We start from the raw sequence: 18443 nt of genomic DNA, 5'->3' as shown, positions 1-18443 counted from the left end.
TAACAACCTGTAAGTCGTACAAGTTTCAAGAATTAATGATAAGAAAAAAATATCAATTGAAATAAATGAGAGCAGCGAGAGTCATTTGTTTAAACTACAAAATGAAATATGATAGATATAAGAATACAATTGAATATGGAAAATAAATAAATTTTATTATATACAAATCTGCAAACATTTTGAGGACTTATAATTTGTATGTTCACTTTCATATCTCAAGTCAAAACACGAATTCATTTTTTGAATCGTCCAGATTACAGTTCTTCTCGCTTTTTGATTCTAGAAAAACTTAATAATCGAAAACTTCACCTGATTTATACAGGTATCAGCCAAATATTCCATACCTTTTAAATGTATCATCTATATCATTTTAACTCCTACATGATTCTCTATCTTTCTTTAACTGATGAAGCCTTTCCATGATCTGCTTTCACCTTCCTCAATAAATAAACAATATCTGAAGGCGTTAGACCGGGTATTCGACTAGCTGCTGCTATCTGTAAATAAAAAAAATTAAAAAAAAATAAGTAACCACAAATTTGTGTCTTAATGATTTAAGACTTTATGAAAAATGTCTTTGAGAGATTTTTTAATTCTATTTTGCAAGACTTGGTTAACATAAATCACAACTTCAAGCAATTTACTGTATCGTATATTGAACCTTTTGTTTGAACCATTTATTATCCTATCATATGAGTTATCTTTATTGGAAACCAATGGCCATTTTTATTATATTCCTACTTCTGGAAAAACTTCCAGTGATGACAAATCCGAAAACACAAGATAAAGTTTCAATATTAAAGAAAACCTACCGTCGAAGGTCTTGCTTGAGCTAGAAGATCTTTGGAGCTATTTGGCAGTGAATTTACGCTGAAAAGACCCAATGTCACAAATAGTCAATAACTTTGTTGTAGCAGAATGCATTGCAAAACAAATAGAAATACTACTCTTTGTGAATAGGTCTGAATATGTCTTGAACTTACACTGATTTTAGAATTTTAGAATTCAAATTCTCATAAGATATGCAATTGTATATAAAATGTATACAATTATGGTTATAACAAACCTCTGGGGACAACCATAATTATTTCATTATAAGCATAATTAGTTATACTCATACTACAAACAGCTTATAAAAATATTAGTGGGAAAGAAAATTACTATGTTATAACCATAAAATTGTTAAGATGTTTTTACTGTTGTAAAAGAGGTGGTTCATAAAATTACAAACTTTATGATTGTTTACACTCACAATGTATCACATATCCTGAACAATCAGACATCTATTAACTATGTATACTAATTGTAAATATCATGATTTTTGTATCATTTACCTCATGTAATCTATATCTTCAGGGAGTTGTAATCGCTCATCTTTTCTCACTTCCTCTATTGCTGCTTGCTGGTTAACCAACACACTTTCATATATAGCTGAAAAGTAAAAGTCAAACTCGAAACACAAATACATATTATCATTATGTCTGCTAACTAATTCATTTACTTGTATAACTTGTATCTTTAACATATTTTTTCTTGAAAGTTGATCTCAGCAACAGAAGTTCAATTGAAAGCTTTCAGTCGAAATTAATGCATTCTCTTCGATTTGAGTAAAATAAAATTGTTATCCTTTTAAAATGTAAAGAAAAATTTAATTATACAACATTCAACTTTATATATTTTATATTCAGTACCTGTTATTACTGCAGTTCTACACAATAGCTTAATCTACACTTCTATAGTTTACCAAAGATAAGTGTATGCTACTATATTTCCCACCATAGGGAACATACAGGAAAAGTATAGCAACAATAGTGAAGATTTAAGCCCTGAGATTGGTTCGGAGGTAATTACAGGTACCTACACAGAAATGCGATGATTTATTTACCGTATTTGACATAAGAAGTGTCCTTTTCCCTATAAGCACACCTCCCCCTTTTTGTGGTCTTGATTTCACTTACCTCAAATTAATTGCAGAATGAAAATATGAAAACTATCAGATTTCATTTGTGGCTTACTTTATGGGCAATAATTTATGAATAATTTATGAAAGGCTAGTCAAAATTTGGTTCTATAAGCATCTCCTTACTATTTCCAATTTTTATGTGTGTGGACGCCTATTCGGTCGAATACTGTATATAAATTACAGACTCTTTCACAGAGAAACCAAGGATTCTTGTAACCTTCAGTACTCACCTTGATTAAACAGATTTTCAGCTAGCCTCCAATTGTACCGTAAATGTTCCAGTAATTTGGGTTCACCATCGATCAACCTCTGTATGGGTATACCCTGCTTTAGCATCTCCCATAAACTGAAGAATGAAAAAAGAAGTTGGAGGACTATTAAGTATCATAGTATTATATAAATCACAGTGTTTATCAATAATTCTCATTATTGGTTATACATAGAACAAGAGATCCCAGAGGGATCTTGGCACCCACCAAAGAATGATCTATATCTGACAAAGGAAAGATGGATCTTTTCTCTACTTTTTAAACTTTTTCAAACATACTACATATAAAATTTGAGACAGATCGCTTCAGTACCTTTTGAGAAATAGCGGTAACAAACTTCAACTATCAAAATCCAAGATGACTCCTTGGCGGCCATCTTGTTGATCAATCGGTCCCAAATCACAATATGCACAACTAGGGCCCTAGGGGATCGGAACCTACATGTGAAATTTGAGAAAGATCCATTCAATACTTTCTGAGAAATAGCGATAACAAACTTTGAATATAAAAATCCAAGATGGCTGCCTGGCAGCAATTTTGTTGACCGATCGGTCCCAAATCACAATATGCACAACTAGGGCCGTAGGGGAACCTACATAGGAATTTTGAGACAGATCCCTTCAGCACTTTCTGAGAAATAGTGATAACAATCTTTGTTCATCGATTGGTCAAAAATTGCAATATGCACAACAAGGGCCCTAGGGGAACCTACATATTAAATTTGAGAAAGAACCCTTCAGCACTTTTTGAGAAATAGGGATATCAAACCTTAACTAATCAAAATCCAAGATGGCCGCCTGGCGGCCATCTTGTTTTTCCTATCAGCCTCAAAATCTGTATGGCACAAATAGGGACCAAGGGTAACCTCCATGTAAAGTTTGAACAAAATTCCTTCAGTGGTTCTTAAGAAATATCGATAACAAACTTCAACTGCCAAAATCAAAGATGGCTGCCTGGCGGCCATCTTGTTTTTCCGATCAGCCTCAAAATCTGTATGGCACAACTAGGGACCAAGGGTAACCTCCATGTGAAGTTTGAACAAAATTCCTTCAGTGGTTCTCAACAAATATCAATAACAAATTTCAACTGCCAAAATCAAAGATGGCTGCCTGGCGGCCATCTTGTTTTTCCGATCAGCCTCAAAATCTGTATGGCACAACTAGGGACCAAGGGTAACCTCCATGTGAAGTTTGAACAAAATTCCTTCAGTGGTTCTTAAGAAATATCGATAACAAACTTCAACTGCCAAAATCAAAGATGGCTGCCTGGCGGCCATCTTGTTTTTCCGATCAGCCTCAAAATCTGTATGGCACAAATAGGGACCAAGGGTACCCTCCATGTGAAGTTTGAACAAAATCCCTTCAGTAGTTCTCAAGAAATATCAATAACAAACTTCAACTGCCAAAATCAAAGATGGCTGCCTGGCGGCCATCTTGTTTTTCCGATCAGCCTCAAAATCTGTATGGCACAACTAAGGACCAAGGGTAACCTTCATGTGAAGTTTGAAAAAAATCCCTTCAGTGGTTCTCAAGAAATATCGATAACAAACTTCAACTGCCAAAATCAAAGATGGCTGCCTGGCGGCCATCTTGTTTTCCCGATCAGCCTCAAAATCTGTATGGCACAAATATGGATCAAGGGGACCCTCCATGTGAAGTTTGAACAAAATCCCTGCAGTAGTTTTTAAAAAATAGTGATAACAAACATTGTTTACGGACGGACGACGGACCACGGACGACGGACGACGGAAGACGGACGACGGACCACGGACGCAGGGCGATTTGAATAGCCCACCATCTAATGATGGTGGGCTAAAAATAAGATGAGATTATGATAACATATATAAAGTAGATGAACACCAATAATTCTGTAGATAAACATGCAAAGCTTTTCATTTTTCATCCTTCATTACTGTTAGTATTTACAAAGGTATAAAATTTCTCTATAAGGATTACATACAATATCAATTTTTCAACATCCAATTCCATATTGTTATATAAACAGCAATAACACTAAGCACCTTATACAAAGACATAAAGCATCAACACAGACACCATTCCTTGTCTAGTGATGCCTACCTTCTAGGTAAATCATTCTTTGGTTCAGGATAACCAAATTGTCTGTTCCACTGTGATGATGGTCGTACTTTGGACTTGAGTAAGTCTATTGTGTGATCCAAGTCTGTATACATACCCATCATTCGTTTATACCTTGATTCATCTACACAACCGGCGACATACCCTATAGACGAAGAATGCAACATTATCTGTAATATGTCGCTACAGGCACAAGCATTTCATTACACACTACTGAATTATTACCATTGATCAAGTAAGAGTTATTTCCCATTTCTTAATAAGCAATCCTGACAATTTATCATTGACTTATACTCAACATAACATTGTCATTCATTGAACACAATCAAAATTCTGAAAGGTATGCAGGAATAACAAGAAATAAATTTAAGCATACTATGTCTTTTGTATAACATCACCAATACGGAGACAGGTAGACATTTCATGGCACTTTAACTTCAGAATGTTGTTGATATTTTTCTAGATATTTTGCTATGTACGGACTTATGATTTTATTCCGAAGTTAGAAAAGTCATACTGGAAAGTCTTTCTTTGGAGAAAGATAAAGGTCAAAATGAAGGTCACTGACTGAATTTTCAGAAGACATCAAACTACTGTATGAAGTTCTAGTGATGGACAAACTTGATTGGTACTGGTGTGGTGCTTCGTTTATAATATAACTAACCTTTCCCTGTGAGGCGCTGATCAGCATTATCTGGTCGTAAACTCAGTCTGTACTCAGCACGACTGGTGAACATACGATATGGTTCATTGGTTCCAAGAGTTGTCAAATCATCCACTAGAACACCAATGTAGCCCTCTGTTCGATCAACCGTTAAACTAGGTTTCTTCTGTACTTTGAGAGCAGCATTGATTCCTGCCAGTATACCCTGAAAGATTTAATCAGTCCTGATCTATACTCTAGTGAATTTATACCTGTACAGTATCATTTGCATTTAATTTACCAGGTAAAAACAGTCACATTTCGATGGTGCGTCATACAATTAGAGTCACAAATAAATGTCATAGTTTTGCTGTTAAAAATCATACTAAAAACATTACACTTTGGAAGCAAAATTTGTATACTACAAAAGAACAAGTCATTTTACATGTTGGTAAAGTACAATTTTGAAAATATATCGAGAGTATGCCTAACAGAATATCTTTAGGAAATGTTTTTGAATTTTGGTGAAGATCATATATCATTTTACCTGTACTGCATTGGTACATTTTAAGAAATATTACAATATTTTCGTGATAACCATATAACAGAAATATAACAGTATTTCCGTGATGACTTTATAATATTACCTGTGCTATAATATTACCTGTGCTGCTGCCTCCTCATATCCAGTAGTTCCGTTGATCTGACCAGCAAAAAACAGATTCTGGATCCTGAGAGTCTCTAGTGTTGTACTAAGCTGTCTGGGGTCAATGTAGTCATACTCTACACCATAGCCTAGACAGGCAATATACCAGATAGGTTAGATCACAAAAAATAGACAGGCAATATACCAGATAGGTTAGATCACAAAAAATAGACAGGCAATATACCAGATAGGTTAGATCACAAAAAATAGACAGGCAATATACCAGATAGGTTAGATCACAAAAAATAGACAGGCAATATACCAGATAGGTTAGATCATAAAAAATAGACAGGCAATATACCAGATAGGTTAGATCACAAAAAATAGACAGGCAATATACCAGATAGGTTAGATCACAAAAAATAGACAGGCAAATTACCAGATAGGTTAGATCACAAAAAATACACAGGCAACATACCAGATAGGTCAGATCACAAAAAATAGACAGGCAATATACCAGATAGGTCAGATCACAAAAAATAGACAGGCAACATACCAGATAGGTTAGATCACAAAAAATAGACAGGCAATATACCAGATAGGTTAGATCACAAAAAATAGACAGGCAATATACCAGATAGGTTAGATCATAAAAAATAGACAGGCAAATTACCAGATAGGTTAGATCACAAAAAAATAGACAGGCAATATACCAGATAGGTTAGATCACAAAAAATAGACAGGCAACATACCAGATAGGTTAGATCACAAAAAATAGACAGGCAATATACCAGATAGGTTAGATCACAAAAAATAGAACAGGCAATATACCAGATAGGTTAGATCACAAAAAATAGACAGGCAACATACCAGATAGGTTAGATCACAAAAAAAATACAAAAAGACAGGCAACATACCAGATAGGTTAGATCACAAAAAATAGACAGGCAATATACCAGATAGGTTAGATATAAAAAATAGACAGCAATCCAGATAGGTTAGATCAAAAAAATAGACAGGCAATATACCAGATAGGTTAGATCACAAAAAATAGACAGGCAACATACCAGATAGGTTAGATCACAAAAAAAAGACAGGCAATACACCAGATAGGTCAGATCACAAAAAATAGACAGGCAATATACCAGATAGGTTAGATCACAAAAAATAGACAGGCAACATACCAGATAGGTTAGATCACAAAAAATAGACAGGCAACATACCAGATAGGTTAGATCACAAAAAATACACAGGCAACATACCGATATACCAGATAGGTTAGATCACAAAAAATAGACAGGCAACATACCAGATAGGTTAGATCACAAAAAATAGACAGGAACATACCAAATAGGTTAGATCACAAAAAATAGGGCAACATACCAGATAGGTTAGATCACAAAAAATAGACAGGCAACATACCAGATAGGTCAGATCATAAAAAATAGACAGGCAATATACCAGATAGGTTAGATCACAAAAAATACACAGGCAACATACCAGATAGGTAGATCACAAAAAATAGAAGCACAGATAGGTTAGATCACAAAAATAGACAGGCAACATACCAGATAGGTTAGATCACAAAAAATAGACAGGCAATATACCAGATAGGTTAGATCACAAAAAATAGACAGGCAATATACCAGATAGGTTATCACAAAAAATAGACAGGCAACATACATTTATCAACATAACCAAGACCTCTACATTAATAACTATTTAACACTATTCATGACTTATAGAGTATAGACCCATACAAATTCAATGCAATAACTTAAGTTTAATATCCTGAATGTGACAGGTTTAGATAGTGGAAGAAAGCTGGTCCGGTAGTACCCTGAAAACAAAAGGCCAGGAGGGCCTGTATCACTCACCTGGTTTGTAATGCCAAATAATGTTTTGATTACAGGATCATTGTTTCTTTTCTGAAGGAATCTAATGATTTACCTCTACGGACAGACGGATAGACGGACAGATGGATGGATGACGCCCCATGACATAAGCTCACTAGCCCTTCTGGCCAGGTGAACAGCCTGATGAACTTAAAACCACCAACAAGTGGTCAGTACCTGACAACTGCCCCACATGGGATTCAAACTCGCGACACAGAGGTGGAGGGCTTGAGGTAATATGTTGGAACATCTTAACCACTCGACCATCGCCACTCACCACACCAATATCATTATCAAGACATCTAACATATTTAATACCATAACATATTGTAGACACCTGCATTCAATATCACAATCTCATACATCACCTAGACAACTAATCTTACATTCATGCCACACATGTACCTCCTGTAAACCAAACTTTCTATAATCTTAAGTTATTTATGGTCTCCAAAGAGTATGAAAACAACCTCCAGTATTTTTTTCTAGTGTTAAATATCTTTACAAACCTTAGATTTCCCCTAAAGAATGCAAAATGGTTAAACATGTAGATTTATACAAAAGAGCAAAATGTTCATCAATACTTACCCGGCTTTACCAGAACTGCCCTCTCCAGTCCCTTCATACTCCGTACAATTCTGAGCTGATCCTCTTCTGGCATGGTACAGCCTAGACCGGCTGGGTAAACTAGCTCATTGTCAAACCCTGCGACAAGTACAGATACAGTACAGTATTAGCTCATTGTCAATCCCTGCCACAAGTATAGATACAGTACAGTATTAGCTCATTGTCAATCCCTGCCACAAGTATAGATACAGTACAGTATTAGCTCATTGTCAAACTCTGCCACAAGTACAGATACAGTACAGTATTAGCTCATTGTCAAACTCTGCCACAAGTACAGATACAGTACAGTATTAGCTCATTGTCAATCCCTGCCACAAGTACAGATACAGTACAGTATTAGCTCATTGTCAATCCCTGCCACAAGTATAGATACAGTACAGTATTAGCTCATTGTCAAACTCTGCCACAAGTACAGATACAGTACAGTATTAGCTCATTGTCAATCCCTGCCACAAGTACAGATACAGTACAGTATTAGCTCATTGTCAAACTCTGCCACAAGTACAGATACAGTACAGTATTAGCTCATTGTCAAACTCTGCCACAAGTACAGATACAGTACAGTATTAGCTCATTGTCAATCCCTGCCACAAGTACAGATACAGTACAGTATTAGCTCATTGTCAATCCCTGCCACAAGTATAGATACAGTACAGTATTAGCTCATTGTCAAACTCTGCCACAAGTACGGATACAGTACAGTATTAGCTCATTGTCAATCCCTGCCACAAGTACAGATACAGTATAGTATTAGCTCATTGTCAAACTCTGCCACAAGTACAGATACAGTACAGTATTAGCTCATTGTCAAACCCTGCCACAAGTACAGATACAGTACAGTATTAGCTCATTGTCAAACCCTGCCACAAGTACAGATACAGTACAGTATTAGCTCATTGTCAATCCCTGCCACAAGTATAGATACAGTACAGTATTAGCTCATTGTCAAACTCTGCCACAAGTACAGATACAGTACAGTATTAGCTCATTGTCAAACCCTGCCACAAGTACAGATACAGTACAGTATTAGCTCATTGTCAAACCCTGCCACAAGTACAGATACAGTACAGTATTAGCTCATTGTCAAACTCTGCCACAAGTACAGATACAGTACAGTATTAGCTCATTGTCAAACCCTGCCACAAGTACAGATACAGTACAGTATTAGCTCATTGTCAATCCCTGCCACAAGTACAGATACGGTACAGTATTAGCTCATTGTCAATCCCTGCCACAAGTATAGATACAGTACAGTATAAGCTCATTGTCAAACTCTGCCACAAGTACAGATACAGTACAGTATTAGCTCATTGTTAATCCCTGCCACAAGTATAGATACAGTACAGTATTAGCTCATTGTCAAACTCTGCCACAAGTACAGATACAGTACAGTATTAGCTCATTGTCAATCCCTGCCACAAGTACAGATACAGTACAGTATTAGCTCATTGTCAATCCCTGCCATAAGTATAGATACAGTACAGTATTAGCTCATTGTCAAACTCTGCCACAATTACAGATACAGTACAGTATTAGCTCATTGTCAAACCCTGCCACAAGTACAGATACAGTACAGTATTAGCTCATTGTCAAACCCTGCCACAAGTACAGATACAGTACAGTATTAGCTCATTGTCAAACTCTGCCACAAGTACAGATACAGTACAGTATTAGCTCATTGTCAAACTCTGCCACAAGTACAGATACAGTACAGTATTAGCTCATTGTCAATCCCTGCCACAAGTACAGATACGGTACAGTATTAGCTCATTGTCAATCCCTGCCACAAGTATAGATACAGTACAGTATAAGCTCATTGTCAAACTCTGCCACAAGTACAGATACAGTACAGTATTAGCTCATTGTCAATCCCTGCCACAAGTATAGATACAGTACAGTATTAGCTCATTGTCAAACTCTGCCACAAGTACAGATACAGTACAGTATTAGCTCATTGTCAATCCCTGCCACAAGTACAGATACAGTACAGTATTAGCTCATTGTCAAACCCTGCCACAAGTACAGATACAGTACAGTATTAGCTCATTGTCAATCCCTGCCACAAGTATAGATACAAAAAGTAAGGCTACATTGTATGTCAACAATCGTCAATTAACTATTCTTCAAAAGGATGGCTCAGCATGATGCAGCTAATGTTCCATGATTTCAGTAGACACAATGTATCATAAATTCCCCATAGAATGACTTTTATTCCACATTCACTATGTGCTACAGGGTAAATGCAATCAGCTCATAGTGGCCGTTCAAAGCAAAATGAGTTCAACACTACACAGTTTCTGAAATGCAAACAAATTCACTAAAAATCTATTCTTTGTGAATGCATAATCAAACACATCCTGGGCAATATCAGAAGACATAATTTTCATATGAATATTTATCAATGTTTATAACTGTATTATGTTAAAATTATCATATGATATTTTTTTGATATTTTACCAGTTACTGTGATAATTCAATGAAAGCTTTATTTTTTACAAACCTTCAGGCTCCAGCCATATTTGGTGTGAGCGACCTTTGAACCTTATGACTTTCGACTCCAATGATGGACAATATCTAGAAATTAAATATAAATATGTTTAAGCCAAAATGTCATCTAATTCGGGAATATTGCAAGAGAATGATAACTGTCTTGCATACTTTAATGAATAGCATTTGTTTAAATTAAGATTATTCTATTCTTTGTGTAACATCCATATTTTTATACAATTATATTATTTGAAAATGTTTTAAACATAAACCTGTATTTAATATTTAAATAATATGTTACAAATTCATACATTTGAAATGACACCTTTTGTAGGGTCCTTTAACATGAAATGCGTGATTTGAGATAAAGACCTAATTAATAAAATAAAACATTTTGCCCTACCTTGGACCATTGATCTCTTCCCTGACATGGCGATTCTTGTCCATGGTTTCCATAACGATTTTGTCTACCTCTGGATTGGTGTGGGTCATGTGACAATCAATTTGTTCATCAGGCTGTCAAGATATAAAATATGACACTTTTGTATAGTTTTTTTTACATAAGTTGTGGGATCATATGACACAATCTGTAGTGTGGTGAAACTAGGATGTGATGTGTGTGTGATAGCAAATGTTGTTAAGTTACTAGGAATTGATACTTTATACCAGAACATATTCTACATCCAAAGCACTCACAGTAGTCCAAAGCATTCAACAAATCCCCAGTTTCTTTGTATATGTGATACCTCGTATGTTCTCTATAAGATATTAGCTGAGCACTGAAACCATATTGAGAGACTTACTGAGATGCTGACTCTGTCGTTGATGAAGGAGAACGGTCGTGGGTGGTCGTCTGGTTTCTTGACTTCAGTTTTAGTGAAGTCAACAGTTCTAGCGTCCAGTCTGGGAGGTGTTCCTGGGTAAATACAATAGAGGACTCTTGTATATCTATGTGGTATTTATTATTAACGTCCAGTCTGAGTGGTGTTCCTGGGTAAATACAGTTTAGAACTCTTTACACGAGTAATCTATGTGGTATATATTATTAACGTCCAGTCTGAGTGGTGTTCCTGGGTAAATACAGTTTAGAACTCTTTACACGAGTAATCTATGTGGTATATATTATTAACGTCCAGTCTGAGTGGTGTTCCTGGGTAAATACAGTTTAGAACTCTTTACACGAGTAATCTATGTAGTATATATTATAACGTCCAGTCTGAGTGGTGTTCCTGGGTAAATACAGTTTAGAACTCTTTACACGAGTAATCTATGTGGTATATATTATTAACGTCCAGTCTGAGTGGTGTTCCTGGGTAAATACAGTTTAGAACTCTTTACACGAGTAATCTATGTGGTATATATTATTAACGTCCAGTCTGAGTGGTGTTCCTGGGTAAATACAGTTTAGAACTCTTTACACGAGTAATCTATGTGGTATATATTATAACGTCCAGTCTGAGTGGTGTTCCTGGGTAAATACAGTTTAGAACTCTTTACACGAGTAATCTATGTGGTATATATTATTAACCAAATGGAAAAACTCAATAAGCTCACTCTATTCACTCTCGACTGGCATTCATATTCATTTTACATTACAGTAAGTCGACTTACAAACTCAGACACTCGCACTAAATTGGAAATAAGTCCATTGGTCATCTAGAAATTTGTGTATATATAAAGTATTTTTCTATTAACAGTGTAACTTTTGATATTGTACGATTTTTTTCGAAAAATGTGTTTCTGATGTCAACAATATACACCACATTATTTTAAATCATGTCATAATTTTACTTTTCCAGATGAAAGCAACATATTTCTAATCACATTTGACTAACCGGTTTTCAGTCTGCCAATCGTGAAGCCAGCGTTTTCTATACTCTTGGCCAGTCCAACAGACGGTCGGTCTCCCATGCGTCCTGCAGCCCATGTGGTCAGTCCAATGTTGATACTGCCCCTTAAAAATGTCCCAGTGGTCAGCACTACGGCCTTACTATAGACCTTCTCACCATTACCTTTGTTCAAATATCAAATAATAATTTTTATAAAGTCTATGTAGAGTACATCAGACATCGCAAAGTTGAAAAAAATGGCCACACATTTGGACCAGCAAGGACAGTGATTAAGCCGGACCAAACAAGATTTTGCCAGACCGAACATAAATGTGAAGCTTTGAAGTAAACATAACTTCCTGCTATAAGTATCCGGGCAGCTGTTTTCATGATTATCTAATTTATCTTATGTAGTTTACATATTTGCCAGGTTCGGCACCTGCATAATACTTCAGAGACACCATTTCTACCAACTTCCAGTACTCAATAATTGCCGGACGGTCGGTCAAGACCAGATTTTAAAATAGGCGGTCGGAGTCAAATTTTGCAGGACATGTCCGTTAGACCGGCAAATTTTGCAATGTCTGGTACATGTAGGTCAAAGAATTTGTGGGCGACTGTAGACTTGTATGATTATCCTATAAACAGTTCTGCATGAAACATTGACATAAGTTTGCTGGGGTGACAGACTATATATATAATAGTTATTCTACTCACTGATCTGTCTCAAACATTTCAATAAAGCATGGCATAAACTTCTTGGATTCCAAGAACAGAACACATAGCAATATAGTTCCTTTCAGCATCCATAATGTTAATGGAATAAAAAGTTTTGTAAAAATATTATGTGAACATATTACCTCTTTCATTTCATTGAATTTACTAAATCATCGCATTTGATTATCTACTTGTTTTTATTTAACACAGTTTTAAACAAAAGCTGTTATTCAGGCAAAATCTACCACTGTGACCTTTAACCTTACCCAGTATGACCCCCACACAAGCCTGCTTGGTGAGTTGATGCTGAGGGTCACTAGGCTCCCCAAGGATTAGGTCCTCGACAGGGGAGGCAACTACAGTCAAGTTCTTAGTGGCCAGGACGTCGGCTTGTAAATTTTTCTTGTACAAGTCTCGGTCTATCTGGGCACGTAAACCCTGTAAGGACAATGATTAGTTCTGATTCTGAACTATTTCAATAACATTAAAGTGTTATACAACAGTCATGCATTTTAAGTTAGATGTGCCTAACTAGTATTGAAATACAATCATATCTTGACTGATATACATGTACTCAGTAAAGCTTGCCATGGTGACACCTCTGTGGAAAGACCATTTGGGCTAAGTTTCATCAACATTTCTTAATTTAAGGAATTCTTTTACTTTAAAATTTGCCATTGACAATTTAAGCATTACAGAAGTTAATTAAGCCCTATTAGCTAGTTGATTTTCTATAGAGAATGTTATGTTAAATGTCTTAATATTAAAACCACTTTCTTAGGGTCTGCAATGGCCCATTTTTACACAAATGTCACCTTAGTAAAACTATCACTTGTCAGTAGTTTAATTGACAACCATATTTTTCTTTGCCTCCAGGGTATAATCTTTATAGACAGGTTATACATGGTATGCAGGAAAGCAGCTCAAATGTTACATTGTTGGTACCTTACCCAAACAGCTGGCCCCTTGCTTCTGTTCAAGACTTTGTAGTGAATTCCAGATATATCTATGAACAAAATACAAAATTTTGTAATGGATTGAGGATATATCTACATACAGAATTCAAAACTTTGACAATGAATTTCATGATTTTTAAATTAAGTTTGAAATATTATTTTATTTTCTTCTATATTTGTCATTAAGTCAAGTTCTGAAGAACTAACATATAAAGGAAAATACAAATATAGCTGTTACTGTTACATTTTCATTGAATCTACAAAATGCCATCCATTTGCACATGAATATTTACCACAAATTCGAGCACACACTCCTCCAAGGGCATCCACTTCTGTCATCAGATGGCCTTTCCCTATCCCTCCGAACGACGGATTACACGACATCTCACCTGTGCAGTAAACACATGTTAAATATTATTTAACAAAATATAGAACTCACTATGAAATGAAATCAGAGAGGAAATAAGTTTTTTTCTGATTTTAAAATGTTTTCAAGGGAACCATCCAATTCAAAGGTTTACAAGATCAACATTAAACTAGACCTAAATTACATGTGAAAACCACATTTTTATTTGTGTCGAAATACAAGCTCTTTGGAGCTTAGGTTAAATATTAGCAAACTTAACATTAAATATAGTGTCCAATATATCTTGAAATTGTTTCTTGTACATGTGTATACACCTATTAATCATATCATGATACATAATAATGTATTTCCTTTTTTTATTATATTCTATTTTCGAGAAAGTTCAACAAGGAACATAAAGAGGTTACAACTATACAATCTGATAAAGACTGCAGAACAGACTTGATTATTAGACAGACGGTTTTATGGTAAGGTCTATAGGGAGGCACATAAGTTTCTATTATCATCAAACTTGCTTTACTCTTGGGCTGAGCTAAACAAAACTATTAACATATCTTTAGCTACAAGTGTTACAGCACTATCAAATACTGTACTGATGTACATTCCAGTACTTTTTTAGTACTGTACCTATTGTCTCAATCTTGTGAGTGACCAGTAACGTCCGACTTCCGATTCTCGCTGAAGCACAAGCCGCCTCCGCCCCAGCATGGCCACCTCCCACCACAATGACATCATAATGGACAGCATCGGCTGATTCACAGGCAGAGGAGTGAGAGGTCAAAGTTCGCAGAGAGGTTTTACTCCAAAGCCAACGCCAACGTTGGAAGGTCATTGGTAAACCTAGACCATAAGAAAATTAAAATAAAACAATGCCTATTACATTATGTTTTGGTTTTATTAGTTTTAACGTCCTATTAACAGCAAGATTATATTATGTATTTACTAGTAACAACAGTAACTGAACATATTGACTTGGTACTGTATACATACTGTCTTATTTCATCCAGATAGGATCCTTGCTAAATTCTTAATCACACAAGTGAAGCGGGACTGGGCTGGATCAATCATCAGTAGAGTAATGATTCAGCTAATGTTTAGCTACTGTTGTAGCAGAAAAGATTAGGGCTGTTACGAGTACCTGAGTACCCGGTTACGGGTCGGGTTGGGGATGTAACCGGGTCAAAAAATGTGTACCCGGTTACCCGTCAAAATAGGACAATTCGTCTGGATGTACGTAAACAAGTCTAGAACTTATATTAAAAGTATTACAAAATCCAACTCATTTATTTTGGTTTTCACTCACCAAGGATGAAACCTTATCTTTTCAATACATTTTAATTCTCATGACCGTCATTTGATGCGAGAACAATCTACTTGACGGACATGTGCACTTAAATTGGTCACACTATAGTCATATCCGATAACACAAGAGACCGTCCGAATGTAGTACTCCCTGTTGCGCATGTGCAAAAACATTTCTTCTGGGACTGGTATAGCTACAGACACGCTGGCTAGACTGCCACTTTATGGCAGCTCATTAGCAATTATGAATGTCAAATAGAAAAGAAGAAGACACTTAACGACTGAAGCTATCTTTACTGAACTCACATATGATTTCATCGAATTACCGTTGATCAACCAATCTTTCCAAACAGCAAACACAACGTAACCCAATTTGTCACAAAAGCAGTAGATCTGTGTCAAGTACCCGGGTACGGGTTGGGTACTAAAATTCGGGTACCCGGGGACAAAATTTAGTACCAGTGACAGCCCTAGAAAAGATATCACCTTCTGATTGAAAAGTCAGTCAGAAGACAATATCTTTTCTGCTACAACAGTACCTAGCTAATGTTCTGATCCAGGTCCTCGATTCAAACCTCCCTCTGGCTCCTACATTTTCTCCTCTCCTATTACCCGACTACATACACAGATAAATAAAAGTCATTTGCTAATTTCTTTCTTTGCTTTTTAACACAGTCACCATAAATTTTGGAGTAGTATATTACTCTTTGAGTGATGGTTATAATTATTTATAACAAAATTGAGTCTAATATAAAAAACCGTTAAGGTGTTAATGATCAACTGATCAAACTAAAGCTTAGCTACTGTTGTAGCGGAAAACACCTTCTGACTGACTTTTCACTCAGAAAGTGATATCTTTTCCGCTACAACAGTAGCTAACTAAAGCTAATCATTAAAATGATGAAGAACAGAATATCACTATCAACTTTAACTGATGATAACCATTTTGAGGGATTTTGGTCTCAAAAGAGGGAGGTATACGCGCGACATATATGAATAAATTAAATATCTGCTTTTTTATGATGAAATTCTGCATTCATATTGAATTTTACTGAAATAAAGGAATGTGTGGTTTTGCAAAAGTAGTCATATCCCTATATACACCCAGTTCTGGAGCAGTTTTATTATTCGAAATATTAGACTGGGCTTTTTAATAATCTTTCACAATAACGGATAATTAACTTAGATAAAGTTCTTACAAGCACTGAATTAAAAAAAACAGAATCGTTACAGTAGTATTCAAAATGTAATTTAATCTGAGAGAGAAAAAAAGTAAATTTCTTTTTAATTTTATCTATTTAAATTCAGTTACTACTGATAATTTTTTATAATTAATATTTTTTTTCTAAAAATAAATTCACACAGAAATTCTAAAAAAAATACAACTTTTTCATATGATGTAACCTGTTTTGACGGACAACAGCCAGTTGTCAAAAACTGAACAGAATGTACGTTCAGTTTGTCCAATTGATATAATTTCCTTTATCTATAAAAATAAATATGATTAATGATATATGGACAGGAATATATATGAAAATGCTAGATCGCAAATGCTGATAAAGGCAAAGACATGTATGTATTCTCCCATTTGACTCACGGTGACTTTTCATGGAAGCCGCCATCTTGAAATGATAAAAACTGAACCGGATATCGGAGAAAATAATCCGGATATAAATACAGTCAGTTCCATTAAATTTTGCAGATTTCATCTTAAATTTTCTCTTCTGAATTTTCTTTTTTCTTTTTCATTCTTGAAATGTGTTTAAAGAATTAATTAAAGATACTTTCAGGTTGATTTCTAATTTTCAAATCAGAACACAATGACATCATAATGGACAGCATCGGCTGATTCACAGGCAGGGTGAGAGGTAAAGTTGAGTGAGGTTTTAAATGAAATATTTCCCTTTGGTAAACCCCTTTCCATAAGTAAAATTAAAATAAAACAATGCCTATTACATTAAATTTTGGTTTTATTAGTTTTAACGTCCTATTAACAGCAAGATTATATATGTATTTACTAGTAACAACAGTAACTGAACATATTGACTTGGTACTGTATACATACTGTCTTATTTCATCCAGATAGGGATCCTTGCTAAATTCTTAATCACACAAGTGAAGCGGGACTGGGCTGGATCAATCATCAGTAGAGTAATGATTCAGCTAATGTTTAGCTACTGTTGTAGCAGAAAAGATTAGGGCTGTTACGAGTACCTGAGTACCCGGTTACGGGTCGGGTTGGGGATGTAACCGGGTCAAAAAATGTGTACCCGGTTTACCCGTCAAAATAGGACAATTCGTCTGGATGTACGTAAACAAGTCTAGAACTTATATTAAAAGTATTACAAAATCCAACTCATTTATTTTGTTTTCACTCACCAAGGATGAAACCTTATCTTTTCAATACATTTTAATTCTCATGACCGTCATTTGATGCGAGAACAATCTACTTGACGGACATGTGCACTTAAATTGGTCACACTATAGTCATATCCGATAACACAAGAGACCGTCCGAATGTAGTACTCCCTGTTGCGCATGTGCAAAAACATTTCTTCTGGGACTGGTATAGCTACAGACACGCTGGCTAGACTGCCACTTTATGGCAGCTCATTAGCAATTATGAATGTCAAATAGAAAAGAAGA

At 35.5% G+C, this 18443-nt stretch overlaps 1 protein-coding gene across 2 annotated transcripts; it reads right to left on the bottom strand.

The window, feature by feature from the left end:
- Positions 1–134: 134 nt before the first annotated feature.
- Positions 135–17413, bottom strand: LOC138332233 (protein MTO1 homolog, mitochondrial-like). 2 transcript variants are annotated; one of them, XM_069280236.1, is made up of 17 exons: positions 17395–17413; positions 15123–15335; positions 14422–14517; positions 14123–14178; positions 13439–13610; positions 12462–12638; positions 11430–11542; positions 11030–11142; positions 10640–10713; positions 8101–8217; positions 5636–5766; positions 4993–5197; positions 4311–4473; positions 2194–2309; positions 1335–1431; positions 813–870; positions 135–497 (listed from the first exon to the last, which is right to left on the bottom strand). In XM_069280236.1, exons 1-17 carry the CDS (start codon positions 17405–17407, stop codon positions 390–392), a joined length of 2022 nt encoding a protein of 673 aa, XP_069136337.1. In that variant the 5' UTR covers positions 17408–17413; the 3' UTR covers positions 135–389. The 2 variants fall into 2 exon arrangements, with proteins under 2 accessions (XP_069136337.1, XP_069136338.1); XM_069280237.1 differs by lacking the exon at positions 17395–17413 and adding an exon at positions 15486–16160.
- Between the last annotated feature and the right edge of the window lie 1030 nt (positions 17414–18443).

The sequence above is a fragment of the Argopecten irradians genome, chromosome 9 (genome assembly GCF_041381155.1).
Source record: "Argopecten irradians isolate NY chromosome 9, Ai_NY, whole genome shotgun sequence".
Taxonomy (NCBI): Eukaryota; Metazoa; Mollusca; class Bivalvia; order Pectinida; family Pectinidae; genus Argopecten; species Argopecten irradians.
This window is presented reverse-complemented; position numbering and strand designations above follow the sequence as displayed.

What these genes read in the sequence shown, in the direction of transcription:
- LOC138332233 (XM_069280236.1), bottom strand. An exon ending in AGTGTGTGCTCGAATTTGTG is followed by an intron (nt 14,179 to 14,421) that starts GTAAATATTCAT and finishes TTTTGTTCATAG; the next exon opens with ATATATCTGGAATTCACTAC. An exon ending in AATATGGCTGGAGCCTGAAG is followed by an intron (nt 8,218 to 10,639) that starts GTTTGTAAAAAA and finishes TACTTGTCGCAG; the next exon opens with GGTTTGACAATGAGCTAGTT.